General features: G+C 34.8%; 1 protein-coding gene across 5 annotated transcripts in view; it reads left to right on the top strand.

Annotated features, from left to right (window-relative positions):
- LOC139359138 (PDS5 cohesin associated factor B) overlaps positions 1–24,718 on the top strand; it is a 189,756-nt gene that overhangs the window by 139,504 nt on the left and 25,534 nt on the right. For all 5 annotated transcript variants that reach the window (XM_071081479.1, XM_071081480.1, XM_071081481.1 and 2 more), the window contains exons 20-24: positions 3,816–3,939; positions 6,905–7,063; positions 12,809–12,877; positions 14,304–14,440; positions 17,659–17,782. In XM_071081479.1, the coding sequence (XP_070937580.1) occupies positions 3,816–3,939; positions 6,905–7,063; positions 12,809–12,877; positions 14,304–14,440; positions 17,659–17,782 (613 nt within the window). The remainder of the gene's footprint in view (positions 1–3,815; positions 3,940–6,904; positions 7,064–12,808; positions 12,878–14,303; positions 14,441–17,658; positions 17,783–24,718) is intronic.

The following is a 24,718-nucleotide window of genomic DNA, read 5'->3' as shown; positions in this document are numbered from 1 at the left end:
AAATAAACTGGAAAATCTAGAAGAAATGGATAATTTCCTGGACACTTACACTCTTCCAAGACTAAACCAGGAAGAAGTTGAATCCCTGAATAGACCAATAGTAGGCTCTGAAATTGAGGCAATAATTAATAGCCTACCAACCAAAAAAAGTCCAGGACCAGATGGATTCATAGCTGAATTCTACCAGAGATACAGGGAGGAGTTGGTACCATTCCTTCTGAAACTATTCCAATCAATAGAAAAAGAGGGAATCCTCCCTAACTCATTTTATGAGGCCAACATCATCCTGATACCAAAGCCTGGCAGAGACACAACAAAAAAAGAGAATTTTAGACCAATATCCCTGATGAACATCGATGCAAAAATCCTCAATAAAATACTGGCAAACCGGATTCAGCAACACATCAAAAAGCTTATCCACCATGATCAAGTGGGCTTCATCCCTGGGATGCAAGGCTGGTTCAACATTCGCAAATCAATAAACATAATCCAGCATATAAACAGAACCAAAGACAAGAACCACATGATTATCTCAATAGATGCAGAAAAGGCTTTTGACAAAATTCAACAGCCCTTCATGCTAAAAACGCTCAATAAATTCGGTATTGATGGAACGTACCTCAAAATAATAAGAGCTATCTATGACAAACCCACAGCCAATATCATACTGAATGGGCAAAAACTGGAAAAATTCCCTTTGAAAACTGGCACAAGACAGGGATGCCCTCTCTCACCACTCCTATTCAACATAGTGTTGGAAGTTCTGGCTAGGGCAATTAGGCAAGAGAAAGAAACCAAGGGTATTCAGTTAGGAAAAGAAGAAGTCAAATTGTCCCTGTTTTCAGATGACATGATTGTATATTTAGAAAACCCCATTGTCTCAGCCCAAAATCTCCTTAAGCTGATAAGCAACTTCAGCAAAGTCTCAGGATACAAAATTAATGTGCAAAAATCACAAGCATTCTTATACACCTGTAACAGACAGAGAGCCAAATCAGGAATGAACTTCCATTCACAATTGCTTCAAAGAGAATAAAATACCTAGGAATCCAACTTACAAGGGATGTAAAGGACCTCTTCAAGGAGAACTACAAACCACTGCTCAGTGAAATAAAAGAGGACACAAACAAATGGAAGAACATTCCATGCTCATGGATAGGAAGAATCAATATCGTGAAAATGGCCATACTGCCCAAGGTAATTTATAGATTCAATGCCATCCCCATCAAGCTACCAATGAGTTTCTTCACAGAATTGGAAAAAGCTGCTTTAAAGTTCATATGGAACCAAAAAAGAGCCCGCATCGCCAAGACAATCCTAAGTCAAAAGAACAAAGCTGGAGGCATCACGCTACCTGACTTCAAACTATACTACAAGGCTACAGTAACCAAAACAGCATGGTACTGGTACCAAAACAGAGATATAGACCAATGGAACAGAACAGAGTCCTCAGAAATAATACCACACATCTACAGCCATCTGATCTTTGACAAACCTGAGAGAAACAAGCAATGGGGAAAGGATTCCCTATTTAATAAATGGTGCTGGGAAAATTGGCTAGCCATAAGTAGAAAGCTGAAACTGGATCCTTTCCTTACTCCTTATACGAAAATTAATTCAAGATGGATTAGAGACTTAAATGTTAGACCTAATACCATAAAAATCCTAGAGGAAAACCTAGGTAGTACCATTCAGGACATAGGCATGGGCAAAGACTTCATGTCTAAAACACCAAAAGCAACGGCAGCAAAAGCCAAAATTGACAAATGGGATCTCATTAAATTAAAGAGCTTCTGCACAGCAAAAGAAACTACCATCAGAGTGAACAGGCAACCTACAGAATGGGAGAAAATTTTTGCAATCTACTCATCTGACAAAGGGCTAATATCCAGAACCTACAAGGAACTCAAACAAATTTACAAGAAACAAACAACCCCATCAAAAAGTGGGCAAAGGATATGAACAGACATTTCTCAAAAGAAGACATTCATACAGCCAACAGACACATGAAAAAATGCTCATTATCACTGGCCATCAGAGAAATGCAAATCAAAACCACAATGAGATACCATCTCACACCAGTTAGAATGGCGATCATTAAAAAGTCAGGAAACAACAGATGCTGGAGAGGATGTGGAGAAATAGGAACACTTTTACACTGTTGGTGGGATTGTAAACTAGTTCAACCATTATGGAAAACAGTATGGCGATTCCTCAAGGATCTAGAACTAGATGTACCATACGACCCAGCCATCCCATTACTGGGTATATACCCAAAGGATTATAAATTATGCTGCTATAAAGACACATGCACACGTATGTTTATTGCAGCACTATTCACAATAGCAAAGACTTGGAATCAACCCAAATGTCCATCAGTGACAGATTGGATTAAGAAAATGTGGCACATATACACCATGGAATACTGTGCAGCCATCAAAAAGGATGAGTTTGTGTCCTTTGTAGGGACATGGATGCAGCTGGAAACCATCATTCTTAGCAAACTATCACAAGAACAGAAAACCAAACACTGCATGTTCTCACTCATAGGTGGGAACTGAACAATGAGATCACTTGGACTCAGGAAGGGGAACATCACACACAGGGGCCTATCATGGGGAGGGGGGAGGGGGGAGGGATTGCATTGGGAGTTATACCTGATGTAAATGAGGAGTTGATGGGTGCAGCACACCAACATGGCACAAGTATACATATGTAACAAACCTGCACGTTATGCACATGTACCCTACAACTTAAAGTATAATAATAATAAATAAATTAAAAAAAAAAAAACGTTTTACCTTTTTCTATCTAGCGTGTTTTTCTGTGTTTTTGTTGGTCTTTTCATTCTCCATTTTTAGGCCTTTACATGTTAGGAATGTATTTCTTTTAATTATACTTCACCTTTAGTATCTTTTGTGAGACTCTACTCTTAGTGTGATAAGCACTGGGTTGGTATTAGGCAATGAGGAAGATGTGGAAGTTTCTTTTGCCTTGAGATGTTTGTCTAATAGTTTAAGAGCTCCTTTATTCATTTTTCATTTTAAATGTTTGAGTTATAAAATAATACGATGCATGAATGTTCTTCCAGGTGGCTGCATGACTTATTCAGTACCTCCCTCAGAACTCTGCTCACATGTTTCTTTATCAGGGAGATCTTCTGTTTAAAATTGTAATTCTCTTATACCTCCCTCCCTGTTTCCTATTTCTATCCTCCATCTTTAAAAAAATTTTTCTCTATAGCAGTTCTCACAGTTTAACATAACATATATTTTGTTAATGTATCTTGTCCCTAAAATGCTAGTAGCATTAGGTTAAATATTGGAGCCTTTTACTAGTCCCTGTCATGTAATATTGCTTAATAAGCATTGCGTAATCAGATTTTCCTTTTTGTGGCTTGCCCTGGCACAAAATGAAAGGTGAATTGGAAGAGGCAGAGACTTGAGAAAGAAGAGACTGTCAGTTTTGTACATGTGTAAGGTGGCAGAAACTTAGTTGGAATGATAGCAGTAAGAATAAAAAGAGAAAGGCCCTTTGGAAGCGACGTTAACAGGAGAGTGTGGGTCACCAGCCTTGTTAGTGTTTGCTATTGGTAAATAAAAAGTAAAAAACACCACATTTGTATTTGGATTATGTTTTTAATATAAATATTTATAAAGCAAAATCATAGGCTTTTGAAAGTGAGTTTGAGTAAATCTTGGTGACTTTTTCTGTCCTTGTAAATCATTACTTAAAAATACAAATAGTAAAGTATCTAGCAGAAGTCTTGTTGATTTTTCTGGTTTATTGTTTTTCTTTGATTTTTTTTTTTATAGAGCCTTGCTTCCTGTTCTACATCACAAATCTAAAAAAGGACCCCCCCGTCAAGCCAAATATGCCATTCATTGTATCCATGCGATATTTTCTAGTAAAGAGACCCAGTTTGCACAGATATTTGAGGTAATGAGAAAAAAATTTTCTTGTTTGTTTCATATGTCATAGTTACAAAACAAATATTGATGATTTAATGGAATGTTCCCATTTGGTGATGCATCATTTTGTAATATATTTTCAGAGTTTGAATCAGTAAAATCAACATTGATAAGTGTTAAAATATGAAAATATCTCAGTATTCAAAAGTTTAATGATAACTCAGATTCAGAAATCAAGCATTGTATATTTTTGTACATTGGTTTATATGTTTGTATTTGGAGACTTTTTTGTTAACAGGTAATTACATATAAAATCATAGTTACAGATAGTAGGTAACAGGGGATTATTCTCTCAATTTATAGGATCAAAAAAATTGAATTCTGTTTGAGAAACTAGTAAATCAGTACTAATTGTTAATGTAAAGTAAGTTTATACTTTTATAACTGACCTAATTTTGTCAGATATAAAGTGTCTTTTCAATATATATTTTATATTATTTTACCCACATTTTACCACATTACTTTACCCAGGCATTGCAATTTTATTGCTGCCTATTGTAATTAGGACCTAATGCTAACATTACTATTGCAAATAAAAGCTAAGCAGAAAATTCATAAAATCCTACTTTGTAATTTTAGTTCAAGAGCCTTGAGTAAAGTCAAAACAATTTAGAAATTATTCTGACGCTCCTTACCATAAGTACTTCGACTTAATATCTTTGTTTTAGAAACTCTTGTGGTACTTTTGTCATATTTTCATGTATTATGTTAAAGACCTGAAGGAGAAAGAAAAGTAGTTTATCTTCCAAACACCATCTTTCCTTTAGATAGCAGAAAGTTTAGTTTTTGTGTATTTGGGGATGGAGATATTTTCTGTAGTCTGTGTTTGTATATGAGAATGGCTTCAATAAATTGATGTTAATTTATAGGAAAGTTTTTTTGTTGTTGTTTTTGTTGGTTGCTCTCCTTTTCCTTTCAATGGTGATGAGAGAAACACTGATAGAAGCTGAATTTCAGAGTAGTTTTGTTTTCATTTTGATATTGTATCTGCTGTTTTATCTTTACAAGAACCTCTATAGTCATATTACTATGTAACGTGGTTGGCTGGCTTCCTGAAAAAAGGTTTGAGAGAAATATCTGGCATTTTTGAGGTTCCACTAATCTAGGGCCTGGCCATTAATTTTGCTTTTTAGAAATGGTTTTGTTATGGAAAATTATCAAACTTATAGTAAGCTAATTGAAAAAACTATACTGTGATATTTTTGTTTATAATATGGACAATAGGCTTGCAAGATGTGCAATGGAAGTACCGAGGGAAGTCTTGAATAGCAAGAAGTAGACTCCTTTAAATGTATTTTTTGACTAAATGAAGCCTCATATTGCCCTAAGTTGTTGGGAAAGAACAGTTTTGTATTGCCTTTCAAGCCTGCAATTCTTAGTGTTCTGTGTGGGAGAATAGAGCACCAGTTTTTCATTAAAATGTGGCATTAAAATGTCTAATAGAAAATATATTCACCTGCTTCAAAATCAGAAGAATGCAAAAAAGAATATACAGTGAAAAGTTCCCCCACCTATGTATCCCCAGCCGCTTAGTTTCCTTTCCCAGAGGCAGAGCCATTGTTACTAGTTTCTAAATGTACTTTTCCAGATATATTTTACTCATATACAAGTAAGGGCATATAAATATGCACATGCACACACATATTTTGTTTCCCCTTTCTCTCTTTATGCCAATGGCATATTTTAGTCACCCTTCTGATTTCAAAAACTAGAACACACACACACACACACACACACACACACACACACACACACGTTGTTTGTTTTGTTTTCTTTCTTTTTTTTTTTTTTTCCTGAGGTAGCGTTTTGCTCTGTCATCCAGGCTGGAGTACAGTGGCGTGATCTCTGCTCACTTTAACCTCCACCTTTCTTGTTCAAACGATTTTCCTGCCTCAGCCTCCTGAGTAGCTGGGACTACAGGCATATGCCCCAAGCCTGGCTAATTTTTGTATTTTTAGTGGAGACGGGGTTCCACCATGTTGGAACTCCTGTGGAACATCTGACCTCAGGTGATCCACCTGCCTTGGCCTCCCAAAGTGCTGGGATTACAGGTGTGAGTCACTGCGCCCAGCCTTAACAATAGTTTATTTCTGGTATCGTTTTATATGAGTATTTGAAGAGCTTCTTCATTCTTTTGTCATGGTAAAATGCATATTAATGGTTGGGTTTCCTATCAGAAAAGCAAAAATCATTTTATTTGTTACGGTATTTAATATTTGATGCTATAATGAAGACCCCCAAATTCAAGTGACTAGATGTAGTAAAAGCTTATTTCTTGCTTCTGAAAAGCCCAGTGGGTGTATGAATGACCCTCTCTAATCAGTGGCTTAGGGACACAGACTCATTCTGATTAGTGACTTCTCTTTAAATCCCACTGGATCCTTGGCATCAAGCCAGCCAGTGAGTACAGCCTGTGGAGAAGACACACTACTCATACCTACCTCAGTGCATATGTGGCATACTTCATTTTACTCCCACTCCCTTGACCAGAACTCATTCATATATCCTTACCAACTGCACAGGAAGCTACTAGTGGAGTCATCCCTATGCCCAGGAAATTGAAGTGGATATTGGTGAACCCTAGCAGTCTCTAACAGTTTCATGTATATGGTCATAAACTATATGCTATGAAGTCCATGTTGAAATGTTTCTTTACCCTACCTCTAAACTGAATTGGGCAAAACTGAAAATGTTTGAACCTGATGCCTTCTGGACATAGATAACCTATAGAAGTCTAAATGTAATCTTGAGTTAATACTTATACTGTGTATATTTATTGAAATTTTTGTAGTTTTTATAATTTTTATAATTTGAATTACAAAATAAATTACAAAATTTGTAATTTACAATTTTGTAATTTGAAAATGAAATATGTAAACAGTTTATTTGCATATGTGTAGAGTTGAAATATATTTTCCTCTCCTCATTTTCAGCCTCTGCATAAGAGCCTGGATCCAAGCAACCTGGAACATCTCATAACACCATTGGTTACTATTGGTCATATTGCTCTCCTTGCACCTGATCAATTTGCTGCTCCTTTGAAATCTTTGGTAGCTACTTTCATTGTGAAGGATCTTCTCATGAATGATCGGGTAATTTATATTTTTTAGATTCATGTTCTTTGTAATGTTAACTTTTGGAATTTTATTCAACAAGGAAAGAAGTGAAATGATATCAATAATACTTCCATTTAACTGCCTTGATTTTAGGTTTTCCTATTTAACAAAAATAAGCCTTGTCTCCATTATAAGCGAAACCACATTGAAACATCTTTTTAGTTGAGAATAGGTTTATGACCTCAAATACATTCCTTGATAAATACAAAATATAACCTGATGCTATCTATTTCAAGGGTTTAATTTTTGACAGGACATCTATTTTTAAAAATATGCAGATTGGTAAACCAGCTCATAGTATGGTTGTCATGATTATAGTTGTTCCTTTTTCTATATTAAGTTCTTTTCCCTACATTGGGAGAGAATGAAAAAACATTGGGAGAGGAAATAATGGTTTTGTTAGTCTTCAGTTATTTTGTATCTGCTGTGACAGCACTGTACTAGGTTCTCTGGAGAATTAAAAGAAACATGAGATAAAGTTTCTACTCCCAAAAGTAAACATAATGTAAGTAGTGATATTTGGGTTAATCTGCCACCTGATTTTTTGTTTTCAGTTTGTCCTGTCAGTTGTGTTCATTTTTCTCTTTCCTTATTTTTGATTAAATATTTTTATTTCATTTTACCAGTCTGTTTTGCACTTTACTATTATTTTAGTAGTTTTCCTAAAAATTACAACATGGACTTTTGACTTATTAAAGGCCAATGTCAACTGGTCTGCTTTGAACTTTCAGTATAGCACAAGGAACCTCAAAATACTTTAATCCCCTTTATTCCTTGGTGCTTTTTTGTGCTCTTGTTCACACAGTTCTATTACAGCTGTTATTTTATGCAGTTAATATTTATTTAGATTTGCTAACATATTTTCTCCTTTTGTTTTTCATTCCTTTCTATGTAATGATTTTCTTTCTATCTAAAGAACGACTTTAGTACTTTTTTTTTTAGTTTGGATTTCCATTAATGAATTTTGTCAGTTTTTGTTTGTCTGGAAAAATCTTTATTTTACCTTAATTTTTTAAAGGATGCTTTCTTTGGGTTAAGAATTCTAGACTGGCATATTTTCCCCCATCAATGATTTGAATATATTATTCTATTTTCCATTTTCTTTTTTCTTGAGGTTTATTGACAGTCTTGTTCCTCTGAAGGTCTTCTGTCTTTTTGCTGAGAATGAATGTGTCTTTTCTATTTTCCATTGGTTTCCAGTTTTACTATGATGTGTCTGGGTATACTTTCCTTTATGGTTGTTGTACTTGGGGCTTATAGCTCTTCTTGTATGTATAGCTTAAAGTGTTTTACAAATTTTAAATAATTTTCAGGCATTATCTTTACATATATGATTTCTGTTTCATATTCTCTTTCTTACTGCAGTTCTGTTAACACACTTTAAACGTACATTTTTTTTTTGCTGTGGTCTAGCTGTCTGACACACTTTTTCTGTACTTTTCTACCAGCCTCCTCATGCTTCAGTTTTTGTTTTTTTCTGACCTGTCTTTGAGTTCACTCTCTTCAATTTTGTCTAATCGTATGTAAAGCTTATGCATTGAATTCTTAATTTCACATATGTACACATATACTTCAATTCTGTAATTCTATAGTTTTTAAACATAGCTCTTTGTTTTGCTGCAGAATTTGCTTGTCATTAAATCCTTGAAAAATCTTAATTATGTTAAGATTATATCTGTTAGGCTTATCATCTTGATCTCTTACAACTTTTGTCTACTTTTTTCTGTAAATTTCTGGTCAAATTTTATCTTGTACATATATTGCTTTTGATTGATAGACTTTTTGTATGAAAAGTTGTTGAGATAATGTGAGGCTTCAGATGAGTTTATATTCTTCCAGAATTTTGCTTTTGTTTCTATCAGGCAGTTAAGCCATTGTCAACATCACTTCCATCCAATGAAAATGAAAGTTTGGCTTCAGTTTTTCACAAGCTTGTTTTTTTTTTTCTGGTCACCTTATGTCTAGAGTATATTTGTCTGGGATCCACCCAGAAGTCCCGGTTGTTTAACAAGGACTTTACTTTTTAATGGGCTCAGGATTCTTAATCTTGTTCTTCCAGCTCTGTGACAGAAAAGCTTTGCTCAACTTCTCATCCCCCCTTTCTTTCACTTTCAGAATTATTAATCGTCTATGTGAAAAAACTAATCTCAATGCCAGACTCAAATCTTTTGCTTTCCCTCCTCATTTGAAACTTTGCCCTGCAAATTCTCACTGCTTTGGTAGTTGTCTATTCCCTTCAAACTGATTTTTAAAAAATATTTTGTCTAGCCTTTCCATTTGTTTTAGTATGAAAATTGGTTCAGAGCAACCTAGTCACATCTTGTCAGAAACAGAACTGCTCACCATTTTTAATCCATTAATTTGTCTTGTTTTATTGTATATTTGATATATACAAAGGAATATATATAACATTTGTATAACATGTTTCGTAATACAGTGAACACCTATGAACTCTTAGTTCCTTAGAGTTCTTAGAGTTTTATTACTCTTCAATCCTTTCTGTTTCCTCCCTGTTCCTAATATCTACTCTCTTGAATCTTGGGTTATTCTCTGACAACAACAAAATTTTCCACATACTTGTTTAGTTTTGCTTGTTCTTGAGGTTTCTAAGAATTATATCACACCCTATATAGTCTTGGAGGATTTGCCTTTATCACTCCACATTTGTTTTTAGGAATAATCTTTGTTACTAAATCTAACTGTGGTTCATTCATTTGTTACTCTATAATTTCACTGTGGAAAATACTATTTATTTATTCTTCTGGTAGATTGCGGAATACTTCCATTTCTTTACTCTTGGACAGTGCTGCTGTGAATGTTTCTGTTGAAGCCCCCTGCTACATATGAGCAAGAATTTCTCTAGGTTTTATTCCTATGAGTGAAGTTGATGAATCATAGTATATAGACATATTGAACTTTTCACTTTTTTCCAAATCATTTTCTATAATATTTGTTAAGACTTATTTTTCTATTAAGAAATCTGGCAATAATGTTATACTCTGTTGGTAGAAAATAATAGATACAGTATCTAATCTAATATAGCTCATTATAGTCCCAATATGCATTTCTGTGGTTACTAATTAAGTTTATATGTCTAGTCACCCTTCATGTTGCCTACTTTCTGAAATTCCCTTTTGATGTATTTTACCTTTTATTCCCCTTGGTGCTTTTTTCCCATAGGTAATCTTTACCTACATTAATCTATCTGGTGCACGTTATAATATCATCATGAAATGTGTAAAACCTCATTTATGTGTGTCTTTTCACTCCTTTATTGTGTCCTTTGATCCTTTGAACAAAAGTTACTGCTTTTTTTTTCTTTTTGAGATGGAGTCTCACTCACCCACGCTAGAGTGCAGTGGTACTATCTCGGCTCACTGCAACCTCCACTTCCCATATTCAATCCATTCTCCTGCCTCAGCCTCCCGAGTAGCTGGGACTACAGGCGCCCACCAACATGCCCGCCTAGTTTTTGTATTTTTAGTAGAGACGGGGTTTCACCATGTTGGCCAGACTGGTCTCGAACTCCTGAACTCACGTGATCCAGCCAGTTCAGCCTCCCAAAGTGCTGGGATTATAGGCGTGAGCCACCGTGCCCGGCCTGAACAAAAGTTACTACTTTTAATGTAGCTGTATTTATCATTATTCTTTTGTAGTTAATACTTTTTACATCTTGTTTAAGTAATCTTTTCCTACTCTAACGTCATGAAAATAGCCTCCCATATGTTCTTTTAAAAGTTCGAAGGTTTTCTTTTTTTACACACACAAAAATCAATCCGTCTGGAATTGATTTACTTGTTTTTTGTATGCTATGATATAAGGATTTCATTTTTGCTGCATCTTAGGGTTACCAAATTTCCCAGCACTGTTTTTTAAATATCTTACCATCTCCTAGTAATCTGCAGTGCTACCACTCATGTCTCCTATAGTGCCTCTGTTCTTTTCCATTGATTTGTTTGCCCTTCCACGAGATGTCTTTCCTTAAAGTCTTATAGTTTTCTCTAAAAAAAAAATTTTTTTAATTTCTCTCATACAACTTTCGTTCGGCGCTAAATAAAGTTTTTAGGATTATGTTTTATGTTTATGATTGATGAGGTGAATTATTTGGTAGTTCTGATTTTATATCCATCTTTCTTGCTAAATTCTATTTTAATTATGTCAATTATAAAGAATGCCAGCTTTATTTTCTAATCCTTGCATATTTTATTTCTGTACATTTACTTACATTTTAGGTATTTATCCTTTTTCATCCTAACATCAGTTTTTGAAAGAGGTGTATTCACATCTTCTGCTGTGATGAAGTTTTCAATCTTCTGCTTTTAATCATGTTTGTTCTGGTTTATTTTGTTATTCTGCTAGTTGTATAAACGTTCGTGAATTTTATATTTTATTTGGTGTTGTAAGATAAAATATATCAGTATCCCATTTAAGTCCATATCCTCTTCAGTGCTTTTCATCTTGACTGGTATATTTTTCCATCCCATAATTTTCAGATTTCATATGTCATTTGTTTTTGTTGTGTCTTTTGTGGCTTTATTATTTATAAATCTACCTGATAGTCTCTGTTGTTTCTGGTAGTATCTGATAGTTTCTTATTTATGTAAGGTTTTTGTTTTCATTTTTCTTTGTATTTGTAGTAGTTTATATTAATTTAGTTTTTTCTTGTGAATTAAATATTTTAGTGTTATCTTTGAGTAATTCTTTCAACATGGATTGTAATTTGGAAACTTTCTGTCTTGAATTCTAGTGTTCATTCTTCAGTACTGTTTCTTGGATATTAGAATTCTGTGTTTCAAGTCACTTGAAAAATCAGAGCATCGTTTTTTTGGCATCTGGTCTTGCAGCTGAGAAATCTGAAGTTTATTTTTTATTCCTTTTGGTAGTTTCTCTATGGAAACTTTTGGGATCTTGACATCCTTAGTTAGAAATTTCGTCACAGTGTACCTAATATGATTCCTTTTTCATTATTTTTACTTCATACTTTGAAGGCACTTCTCAACGGAAGAAACGAGTCCTAAACTGTATGTGAATCTGTAGCTCTTTGTGTTTGAGGGAGTTTGCCTTTTATATGTTAGGGCTACCTGTTTTGTTGCCAGAGGGTTACCTGAGGTGATATTCAATTACTGTACCTTGACATGAAGGTAAAAATGGGATCTCAAGTGTTCCAAGATTGGTTCAGCTCTTTTGCCATCTGATTTTAATTTCCTGGTTACTACTGTAAACACCTATTTACTAGTACTTACACATGATCACCTCAGGATTAGTTTGGGGTTGTGCTGAAAGCAAAAACAAACCCCTCCAGCTCAAGATTTTTTTTTTTTTTTTTTTTTTAAATACCTTTCCTCTTGTTTAAGAGGTACACCTTTTGGCTCCTTTTTTTTTTTTTTTTCTTTTAAGTCCTAGTTTTTGCCACCTGCATTAAATAATTGAATCTCAAAAGGGGCTAAATAAGGGAGTGATGTGTAAGAAGTTAGAGTTAGTCCCACCACACACCTAGAAAGAACCAATCGTGATGGATCTGTAAGTGCTGTACATCGGTGCTAGTGAAGGTATGCCTTTCAACCTTTTTTTTTTTTTTTTTAAAGTAAATAGGGTTAGATGAGGTACTTTAGTCATATATAACAAATGTCACTGCAGAAGGTACAGATTTCATTCATTTTCTAAGTGCTAATTGAAAAGGAGGATTCATATTTATGTTTTAAAGTCCTTTTTTTTTTTAAGCTTCCAGGGAAAAAGACAACTAAACTTTGGGTTCCAGATGAAGAAGTATCTCCTGAGACAATGGTCAAAGTGAGTAATATGCATAGATCTATTGATTTGAATATAGTTACCATATTGTAATATTTGAGATATTAAAATTTCTATTGCAGAGATATTAAAATCAAGTATTTATGTTTACTGTATGACATCTCATGTGCTGTGAGACTATAGGGTAATAATGAGAAAGCTGGGATTTTGTGGACAGCTGCACATAATCTAATTTGAGGGGAAAAAAAGATTTGAAAGCTGCTTCCCTGATGGCAAAAGGCAGTGCTAGTTTTTGTGGACTTTCCTCCATTCTGTAAAGATGATAATTCAGATTTTAAACCTGTTCATCTTTTCCATGGGATTTAATAAAACTTTTTATTTCTAAAAAATTCAGCCTATAATTTATTGAATTAGGAGTTTTATAAGATTGCTCATCATTGGTATAGACTTGATTTATTAAAACCATCTATGGCCTGTAATGTAGACCTCATCTCAATCCACTACCAAGATGTGAAGGCCAAGAATAAATATATTAAATATTGTTATTTTCTAGCTGTAATTTCTTATAAACCCTTCGCGCGCGCACGTGTGTATGTGTGTGTGTGTGTGTGTGTGTGTGTGTATATTTATAGTTTGTATTACGAACTGCCTTTTCACATTGTTCTGGCTTGAGGTTATGATGCTAGTTTTGCAGACTCGTACAGTAGCCCCACCTTTACATCAATGAATGATGCTTGATACTTTGAGCCTCAGTATAAACCTGTTTTTCTCGGCATTGGTCTCAAGCTGCAGTTTTTGTATACTTGAAAGCAACACTGGACTAGAAAGTAGGCCACTTACCAACTTACCGGTTGGTAGGCATACTTACCAACTGGCCAGGAAAGAGATCTTCAGTGTTTGCCGTGAGCCAGACACTATTGAAGACCCTCTTAGCGTCTGAGCCTTAGCTCTGTAAAAAGCTGAGATAATATGTGAAAGATAATTTGTACATCATTTTAAAAAGAGATGTACTTGTTCAAAAGAATTCTTGGAAACATTAAAGGAAGTAATGGTGTAAAAATACTTTAAGTACTTCATAATTATAAAATGTAGAACAAATATGAGTGGTATCATTTTTTAGACAGAAGAGATTAAATGTAATTAGTAGTTGGGAACTTAACTTTTCTGATTAGAGAGGTTAAGCATGATTTTACTGTATTTTCCAAAGGATCAAATGCATGTTGGGAAAACATTTTAAAACAGCAAATAACGAACTAGTCTTTAGTCAAATCATTCTTTTGCCATTTTCTTGGAGGTCTGAAACATCTTTAATTTAAAACATTTAAGATTATCTTCATATATACAGAAAAGAATTTTTTTCTTTTCTTAAGAAGCATCCACTAAATACATTTTATTTTTTTAAAAAGTTGATACAGAAATTCTTTCAAAATGTACCAATGTTTTATTTGTTGACTTGTCTCTTAAATAGATTCAGGCTATTAAAATGATGGTTCGATGGCTACTTGGAATGAAAAATAATCACAGTAAATCAGGAACTTCTACCTTAAGATTACTGACAACAATTTTGCATAGTGATGGAGACTTGACAGAACAGGGGAAAATTAGGTATGCATTTACTATTTCACAGTTCTTTGGATTGCACAGTATTTCAACTCTTGGTGTAACTGTTGAATGGTGCTGTTTGCTTTTTTAAAAAAAATAATTAGAATTGCTTTGTACATGTTCACATATTTTTACTGGAATGTGCTTTTGTATAGTGGTTATTTTACAGTGGCTGTCACATGTCTGGTGCAGGGTTCTATTATACGTTGTATATATTTTAAACAATAGATTCTTACATTTTAGAATATCTCATATGAAAGTGTGTGTGTACCAGTCAATAACTGGTGTTTTACATTCTTGTTAAACATATAAGGGGAAACAACAGACTGAGTGGAAGGCAACTTACTGAATCTATTTCCAGAAGTGTAAGTAAATGCATACTTTAAAAATGTACTTGAAGTAAATTATTGAAAATGAACACTTTTTTTTTTGTTATTTTATTTTGTTTCATTTTCTTTGAAAGATGTAGTATAGAGTAGTGATTGAAAACTGCTGGACTCTGGAGCCTGGATTCAAATTCTGGCTCCACCACTTACTAGTCAGGTGAACTTCAGTAAGTTGCTTTAACTTCTTGGTCCCTCAGTTTCCTTATCCATAAAGTAGAGGTAATAATTATGTGTACCTGGTTCATCTAGCTGTTATGATATAACTAAATAAGTTAGTATACCTAAGGCATTTAAAACACTACTTAGCACATAATAATTAGAAGCATTGATGATAGTAGTAGTTATTATGTCAGTGTTAGTTGAAATTTACAGGTTTATCCTCTGTGTAAATCAAATGCCATTTAGTGCCCCTCCTTGGTAATACGAAATAGGAGAATAGCTCTGTGCTCCTTGATATATCTAAATGCTTTAATAAGAAAACATAGAAAGATGACTGCCAGCTGCCTTCTGCCTTTCCATCTTTGTATGTTTTGCTTATACTGTATTCTTTGCATAGAATGTTAAGAGAAGCACATCCTTCTCAAACAAAACATATAAAAAAACTTGGTAAACTATTCATTCTGCATATACAATTGATCTGTTTACTTTCTTTTATTCTAATTAATGTATTCTGTTTTCATTTCTCTATTCCCATAATTTATATACGCCAATGTTTAGGAGTTACAAATAAGTATGTTTTCATTTAAAATTTTTGCTGAATTTGAAATAATTTTGTATTGATCAGCTCAGCCTGGTAGAAATTTTTCTCAGTGTTAATACATTTTGCCTTATAAATCAATTTATTAGTTATATTATTTTATACTTCTTATTTGGCCAATTATATTCAGCTATATAAACTTTTATCAGAGAGGCAAAATACTTTGGTGATTTACAACATTCAGGCAGATTGAAGACACACTACACAGGTTCAAATTGAGGTTCCACCATTTATCAGCTGCTTTTATTTATCAGCAAGTTATTTAACTTCTACGTGTCTTAGATTCTTCATCTGTAAAATGAGGATAGCAATAGTATCTCCTTATAGAGTTCATGTATATGTATTAAAATATGTAATGTAAATTGGAATAATACCCAGTATATAATGTCACTTAAGCTGGTTTTTATGGAACCCATATGACATTCAGAAGTATTTAGGGGCAGCATAGAGTTGGAATAAGAATTATTTCTGGTAGAGACGTAACAGATGGAGTCTTGGGAGTTGGTAGGTGGGGGTCTCTGTCCTTTCCTTAAGTAGGAAGCTTGCATTCCTGTTTAAGCAACAGTGATTTTTTTGTGTTTACACCTTAAACTTTTATGTAAGATTTGATTTGAAGAAAAGTTTCCTCTGCTTAATAAAGCTGAAAACAACAAAACAAAAAAAGTTTACTAGGTTAAATAGAAACCCCTGCTCTAGATGGGAAATTTTAAGGATGGATACACAGGAAGCATCTGTTACCCGCATCTGTGAGGAAAACATCCAACAGGTGGTTTATACTCTCTGCACTAAGAACTATGATTTACTGATTATTAGCTACTTGGAATATTTTTGTTGATGAGATGAGACACACGTTTGAGACAAAGTCTTACAACTTTAGAACCTTACTAATGTTGGCTAGCATCCAGTCAATATTTTTACATGGCCAACTAGATTATTAAGTCTTGGAAAACTAAGACTGTGTCTTTTATTTTAAATACCCCGCAGTGCTGTATGTACACAATAGACATAGATTTGTTGCATGGATGTTGAATAACAGTCTTTTACTATAGAGCTACAAAGGGGATTCTATTTAAGGAATTACAACTTCTCCCTCCTTATATTTGTTCAAGATCCCCTTTATTTCAGCTAATATATCACTATATTAGGAAGGATTGTTTAGACGTATTTACTAGTCTGGAATTCTATGAATTGTGCTTCATTTTAGCAGTTTTCTCTCCTTGAACTTAAAAAGAGCCTCATGGTAATATTTGAGAAGTTGAATTCTAGCTAAGAATAGTAATGTTTCCTCACCACACCTGCTTTCATTCTTCTTCTTTCGTGCTTAGCACAGTAGTTGTGGTTGATTTATTAGCAAGCTAGAACATATTTGGTGCCTCATCTATACATAAATGTATCTCCAACAAAATCCATAGAAGAATACATAAAACCTAACAACTAAACATACAGACAGATTTCTTCTGTGCTTGACTAAGACCTGTTTTATTTAGAATGAGGGAATTAAATGACTTGAGTGACGCTAGCATTGACTTATGTTTAAAAGAAGAATTTTGTAGTATTAGAAAACATCTTCCAAAGTTAAATGAGCATAATATGGTGTTCAGTATCACTAAATTATTTTCTGTCTTAGTCCGCTCAGACTACTGTAATAAAATACCATGCTTATAAACAACAGAAATTTATATCTCACAGTTCTGGAGGCTGGGAAATCCAAGATCAGGGTGCCAGCATGGTTGGGTTCTGGTAAGGGCCCTCTCCAGGGTTGCAGACTGCTGACTTCTTGCTGTGTCCTCAAATGGCAGAAGTGGTAAACAAGCCCTCTCAGGCCACTTTTTAAAGGCACTAATCGCATTCATGAGGGTTTCCCACAATGACCTAATCACCTTCACAAAGGCCCCACCTCCTAATACTATCTCCTAGGTCCTTGCATTTCAACATAGGAATTTTGGGGGACGCAAACATTCAGATCACAGCATTTTTTTTAAACTTTTTTTTGGCCAGAATTTTTAATAAAATTAGATGTACAGAACATTTTGTACAAACATTTTAAATTCTAATCTATTTTCGTTCTCATTTTTCAGTAAACCAGATATGTCACGTCTGAGACTTGCTGCTGGGAGTGCTATTGTGAAGCTGGCACAAGAACCCTGTTACCATGAAATCATCACATTAGAACAATATCAGCTATGCGCATTAGCTATCAACGTAAGGAAATGGCTATGTACAACTACGTTAGAAGGTCTTTGACTTTTAGGAAGGAAAAAAATCCACTGTCATACATAGATTAAAATCTTGAATGTTTATGGTTGGTTTGTTTTTGAAAAATTTATGCATGAGAAACATCTCAGAGTTCTGAAACTGTCATTTGAGTTTTGGGTCGCTAACATAGTACAGTTGGTCTTCTTATTTGTAATAGTTTTCTATAATGTTATCACAGGCATTCAGTTAGCAGATACTGAACAATTGCTCTTAGGAGAAGTCACAGAATAGATTCCTTCAAGCCCCTGGCCACAACATTTTCATCATCCAGTTAATGTACAACCTTGTTTTATGTATGTTTCTGTTTAAAGACTATTTATTATATATAGTCGTCTCATTAACACTGAACTCATAGCCAACAACACTGTAACTCATACCTGAACAAAGCTTATCTAGTACACACATTTTCTCTGTAAGGAATATCAGAACCTTCTTGTGCTTTGGAACGCCAGACAGCAGTTCATCACTATGCTTGTGCTTTGAAACACCAGACAGTACTTCATCATGAACTAACAAAAACATCAACCACAAAACTGTGACCTCAAAAAGGACAGTTTACATATGAAAGCTGAAACGAAGGCACGGTGTTGCCTTCTTTGACATTAGCTGGGAATGTACACATCTGGCTACTTACATTTTTTGCTGCTTTGTGTATTTACTTTGCAAATGACCAAAAAATTGCTTCAAGTATTAATTTTGGCGTTACAAATAAATTTTAATGAGTATGCAAATTTCTAAAGATAGAATCCACAAATAGTGAAGACTGACTGTATGTATTCAGTTCCTGAAAGGAAAACAACAGTATAGAAGTTTATAGTTTATATGACATAGAACTAATTTCAGGTTAGAAGCATTCCTTATTACTCGGTGAGTTAAGTTTTCAGATTATGAGCAGTAAAATTTTCAGATTCCTATTCCAGTTTTATGGATTTCTTGTTAGAGTAACTTTATATTTGGACTGTACAACTTTAGAAGTCTTTAGCATCATTGAGAAAAGTAAAAAGGGCTTTCACATTAGTAAATAAAATAATTTCAGTACGAGTTTTTCATTAATAATTTGGTTATTTTACACTTAAGTTTTTCTGTTCTTTTCCAAGCAGTCTTAATAATTTACTTCAGTCATCATTGTAATTCTTCATTCCCACCCTTTATTCTAGTACGTATTTTTAAATTGCCACTTATGTATAACTCTCTAGACGCAAACAATCATCTATTTTTAAACTGTAATCATTTTTGTCAAATGATTTGTCAAGACTGGTACTTCAGTCTTTTAAAAACAGCTATTTCAGCCGGGCGCGGTGGCTCAAGCCTGTAATCCCAGCACTTTGGGAGGCCGAGACGGGTGGATCACGAGGTCAAGAGATCGAGACCATCCTGGCTAACCCGGTGAAACCCTGTCTCTACTAAAAAATACAAAAAACTAGCCGGGCGAGGTGGCGGGCGCCTGTAGTCCCAGCTACTCAGGAGACTGAGGCAGGAGAATGTCGTAAACCCGGGAGGCGGAGCTTGCAGTGAGCTGAGATCCGGCCACTGCACTCCAGCCTGGGCGACAGAGCGAGACTCCGTCTCGAAAAAAAAAAAAAAAAGGCAGCTATTTCAAATTCTGTTAATGATTTTCGTTTTATTGTTCAGACAAAACCATTTAAGAAATAATATTTGGGGGCCGGGTGCGGTGGCTCACACCTGTAATCCCAGCACTTTGGGAGGCTGCGGCGTGTGGATCATGAGGTCAGGGGTTCGAGACCAGCCTGACCAACATGGTGAAACCCCATCTCTACTAATAATACAAAAAATTAGCCGGGCATGGTGGCACGCACCTGTAATCCCAGCTACTCAGGAGGCTGAGGCGGGAGAATCGCTTGAACTGGGGAGGCAGAGGTTGCAGTGAGTCGAGGTCACGCCATTGCACTCCAGCCTGGGCGACAGAGTGAGACTCCATCTCAAAAAAAAAAAAAAAGAATTTTGGGGAGCCCATAACTTCCTTGGTTTAGTTTCCCTGCTTAATTGTTGGAGATAATCTTATAAGAACCTGAAAATTGTTTAAAAAGTATCTATTACATTTCTTAGAAGAAAGCAACATGTGTAATTATTTTATTAAATTGGTAAGACTTACAGTCTATCAGGTTCTTGGTATGATATTTCTTAGAGCATTTGCTGCTATCATTATTGAAGTGGAAATATTTAAAAAACACAAAGTATAGAAATACAAGAAATGGACTTTATTGGAAACTTACAGTATTTAAGAAGTATGTGCCAGCCATTAGGTAAATGTCCACTATGAGTAAAAAGCATCCACAGTTACTGACTTCTAAGGACTTCCTTTCCAGCACAATATTTGTTATATATTGCCACCTCAAGCACCAAATTCCCAAGGTGAAAGTTCAAATGGCCTAAACTTTAAGATTGTTTTGGAATTCTCTTGACTATGGAACATGTGTCAGTGGTTAAAAATGAGTTACTAGCATCTTCTCACAACTTAGAAACATATCAAATTACCCTATTTTAAACAAAACTTTTCTCTAATTATGTTCTTCCTTTACATCACTTGCCCATCTCCTCTTTTTAAACCTCCAAACCTCAAGAAAGAATAATCTCTCTTTGTCTCTCTTACTCTCTTATCCTGTCTTCTCTACTCATATTTTGTCATTTGCCTTCATTGTTTTCCAAAAATGTCCTGTTGAAGTCCTCAAGTCCAATGATACTGGGCTTCATTATCCTATTTATATTATTTGACACAACTCATTACTCCTTTATTCTTAAAACTGTCTTATTTGGTTTCTGTCTCTTGATTATTGCTTTACTTATCTGATTACATTTTCTGGCTCGTCCTCTTTTTTTTTTTTTTTTTTTTTTTTTAAATGTATGTGTTTTATGAGGATCTATCTAGGATCAACTTCTTTACTTACTCAATCTTCTTTGGCCGTCTCATCATCTGTGTAAGTGACTCTTAAATCAGCAACCTGAGTTTTTTTCAAGACTCGGGTCCTACTTCAAATGCTAAACAGAAGTTTTATACTTTTATGTTCTGTGAATATAATCTTGAGATAAATTTGTAATATTTCCCAGATCTAGTCTTTCTTGACATGGAGAGCCTATATAAGTGTTAAATAAATCTGAATGACATTTCTTATACCTAAAAGCATGGTTTATATTTGACTGTTGTCTTGTCCTTACACCTTGTTGCAAAGTACAGATAATTCTGTCCTTTGATATCCATTATATAATTTTTATTCATACTTTCTTGACCATTCTTATTGCTGCAATCATCATTAGCTCTCACCAAGACTGTTGTGAATCTTTTTTATTGTTGGTAAATTTCCGTAATTACAGGTATGATCATGTCATTCCTCTGTTCAAAAAATATTTAGGAGGTTTATACTTGTAAAAATAACTGCACATATTTTACAGCCTGGTGTTTGAGTCCCTCTAATATTTTAACCCGAATATACACTTAAAAATCTTGTTGAGCACACTCTCCTTTACTTAACCTCATTTCATGTAGCTGAACAGCTTTTTTTCTTTTATGTGCCTTGTACTTTGCTTCCTTTAATTTTCTCCTTACTCCCATTTCCACACGTCCAACCTAACCCTTCCTTCAAGTCAGCGCTCAGACACAACCTTCTTTACAAAACTCGCTCTGATTCTTTTAGCTGGAAGAAGTCTTTGATTTCCTATGGATTTTTTCTGCAGTCCTCTGATACATACAAGACTATGCTTTGTGCTTTGCTACATGTACTTTATTTCTTGAGTTGAGGCTCTTTAAATGCACTATTGTATCTGGGAGGCGGCTGTTATGTACTTGAACAGAAAGTACATTTGCAAAAATTTAATAAAACTATGAATTTTAACAATAATTGCTTAGATATTTTAGAACTTGGAATTCAGTTCACGAAAAATTTACTCTGTACTTCTGTGTGTTGTACATTGTTCTAAGTTCTGGAAATACAAAGATGAGTAAGTCATGGTTGTAGCCCAAAGAAGCTAACAATCTCTTAGGAGAACAGAGAATCGAGTTGTATCAATAATACAATGAGATACACAAAGTAATTGAACGATTTACATGGAATTAATGGTAGTTTTGAGGATACTTTGTACTAAAAAAAAGCTACTAAAAGTGAATTTACTTAAGCTGCAGACTAAAGTTAATTTCATAGTCAGTAGTGAATAAAAGCTTTGATTGGAACTTTATCTTGGGGGGGAACTTTGTAGTATTAGACACCATCTGTTTTTTTCCTATGTTTAACCAATTATATACAGTATTTGCTTTTTTGGGGGTACATTTTTTTCAGATAAAATTGTATTACCCTATTCTTTATTTCCCATTTCACTTTTGTAATACCGGTCAAAAGGATAATCATCTTTGCAGAAAAACATTTGAAGACTTCCTCAGTTCCCAGTAGCGCTTTTTATACTTAATTATTCACATGATTCTCTTGAAGTTCGTGTGTGTGTGTCATCATTCCTGCCAGTTTTCTCTTCTTCAGTTATTATTTGTGTTAGTGGAGTTGCTTATGATTTCCCAGTTATCTAACATCACTTTGATGACTTTTTGAAAACCTGCTACTTGTGTGATGATTCAAGGGTTGACACTGCAGTTAACTTGTATTGTTGCATCCTGAATGATTAGTCAGAGAGGGACAAAAACCTGTACTTGATTGGGATTTTAATGAATGACCTGCTCATTTGTGAATACGCTTGTGATATGTGGATTTTTACTTACCCGGTTTGTAATTGGGTATTTTCATAATAAATAATTCTATAACAGAGACTCTTCTCTGTGGGACTGAGGGCAGGGTGAGTTAACATTAACTTTGTTTTGTTGAATATGAGGGTAGATAATTGTTTCTGTGAAAACTAGACTGCTTTTCCCCCTTCCCTCCCCACAGCTAGTTTTTACCCCCCGCCCCAAGATGGAGTCTTGCTCTGTCGCCTAGGCTGGAGTACAGTGGCGCAATCTCAGCTCAGTGTAACCTCCGCCTCCCGGGTTCAAGCATTTCTCCTGCTTCAGCCTCCCAAGTAGCTGGTATTACAGGCAACCGCCACCACACCTGGCTAATTTTTGTATTTTCAGTAGAGACAGGGCTTCACCATGTTGGCCAGGCTGGTCTCAAACTGCTGACCTCAGGTGATCCACTTGCCTTGGCCTCCCAAAATGGCTGAGGCGTGAGCCACTGCGCCCGGCCTCTGTGTGTGTGTGTCTGTGTGTCTGTGTGTCTGTGTGTCTGTGTGTGTTTTAAACTTTAGGTTCAGGGGTATATGTACAGGTTTGTTATATAGGTAAATTGTTGAGTCACAGGGGTTTGGTGTACAGATTATTTCATCATCCAGGTAATAAGCGTAGTACCCAAAAGGTAGTTTTTCCATCTTCACCCTCCTCCTACCCTCCATCCTCAAGAAGGCTTTGGTGTCTGTTGTTCTTTTCTTTGTGTTCATGTGTACTCAATGTTTAGCTCCCACTTACAAGTGAGAACAGCAGTAGTTGGTTTTCTGTTCCTTTATTCGCTAAAGATAATGGCCTCCAGCTCCATCCATGTTGCTGCAAAAAGCACATGTAGTATTCCATGGTGTATCCGTATCACAGTTTCTTTATCCAGTCTACGGTTGATGGACGTTTATATTGATTCTGTGTCTTTGCTGTTGTGAATAGGGCTGCAGTGAACATATACATACATACATGTACCTTCATGGTAGAAATGATTTATAGTCCTTTGGGTATATACCCAGTAACAGGATTGCTATGTCAAATGGTAGTCCTGTTTTCAGTTTTTTGAGAAATCACCAAACTGCTTTCCACAATGGCTAAACTAATTTACGTTCCCACCAACAGTGTATTAGTGTTACCCTTTCTCCACAGTCTCACCAGCATCTGTTATTTTTTGGCTTTCTATTAATAGCCATTCTGACTGATATGAGATGGTATCTCATGGTTTTGATTTGCATTTCCCTAATGATTAATGATGTTGAACATTTTTTCATATGCTTGTTGGCTGTGTGTATATCTTCTTTTGAAAACTGTCTGTTTATGTCCTTTGCCCACTTTTTAATGGAGTTGTTTGGTTTTTGTTTGTTAATTTATTTAAGTTTCTTATAGATTCTGGATATTAGACTTTTGTTGGATGCATAGTTTGCAAAAATTTTCTCCCATTCTGTTGTTTGTCTGTTTATTCTGTTGATCGTTTGTTTCTTTTGCTGTACAGAAGCTCTTTAGTTTAGACTACTTCTCTAAAAGTAGATGTTTGGTATTTTGATAAACTGAAATTTAAATGAAATGAAAGAAGATATATAAAATAAGGATTTAAAGATAAGAGCAAGACGTTATGACCAAGATTTTTGGGGAAGATAAACAAAGTAAATGATCATTCTGGATGAAGAAATTGTTAACAACAGTAAGAAACACACCATACTGTATTTAACTGGTGGAGCATAAGGTGTAATCATGAAGGTCTTTGTAGGTCATATAGAAAAGTTTGAACTTTTCCCTATGCAGTAGTCTCTCCTATCTGTGGTTTAGCTTTTCCAGAATAAGATATTTTAAGAACAAGGGAGACCACATTCACATAACATTTATTATAGTATATTGTTATACTTGTTCTATCTTATTATTAGTTATTGTTAATTTATTGCTGTGCCTAATTTATAAATTAAACTTTATCATAGGTATATATGTATAGAAAAACACATATATAGGATTTGGTGCTATCCTCAGTTTCAGGCATCCACTGTGGGTCTTGGAATGTATCCTTCACTGATAAGGGGAAACTCCTGTCTTTCAGAAAAACTTCTGGTCATCTGTGTGCCAGGTTTTGTGTTAGGCTTAGAGAGGTAAAGGTAATTCTTTTCTGCAAGGAACAAGTACCGATGGGTAAGACAAACATTTAAACC

This window comes from Macaca nemestrina, chromosome 16 (genome assembly GCF_043159975.1).
Source record: "Macaca nemestrina isolate mMacNem1 chromosome 16, mMacNem.hap1, whole genome shotgun sequence".
In the NCBI taxonomy this organism is placed as follows: domain Eukaryota; kingdom Metazoa; phylum Chordata; class Mammalia; order Primates; family Cercopithecidae; genus Macaca; species Macaca nemestrina.
This window is presented reverse-complemented; position numbering and strand designations above follow the sequence as displayed.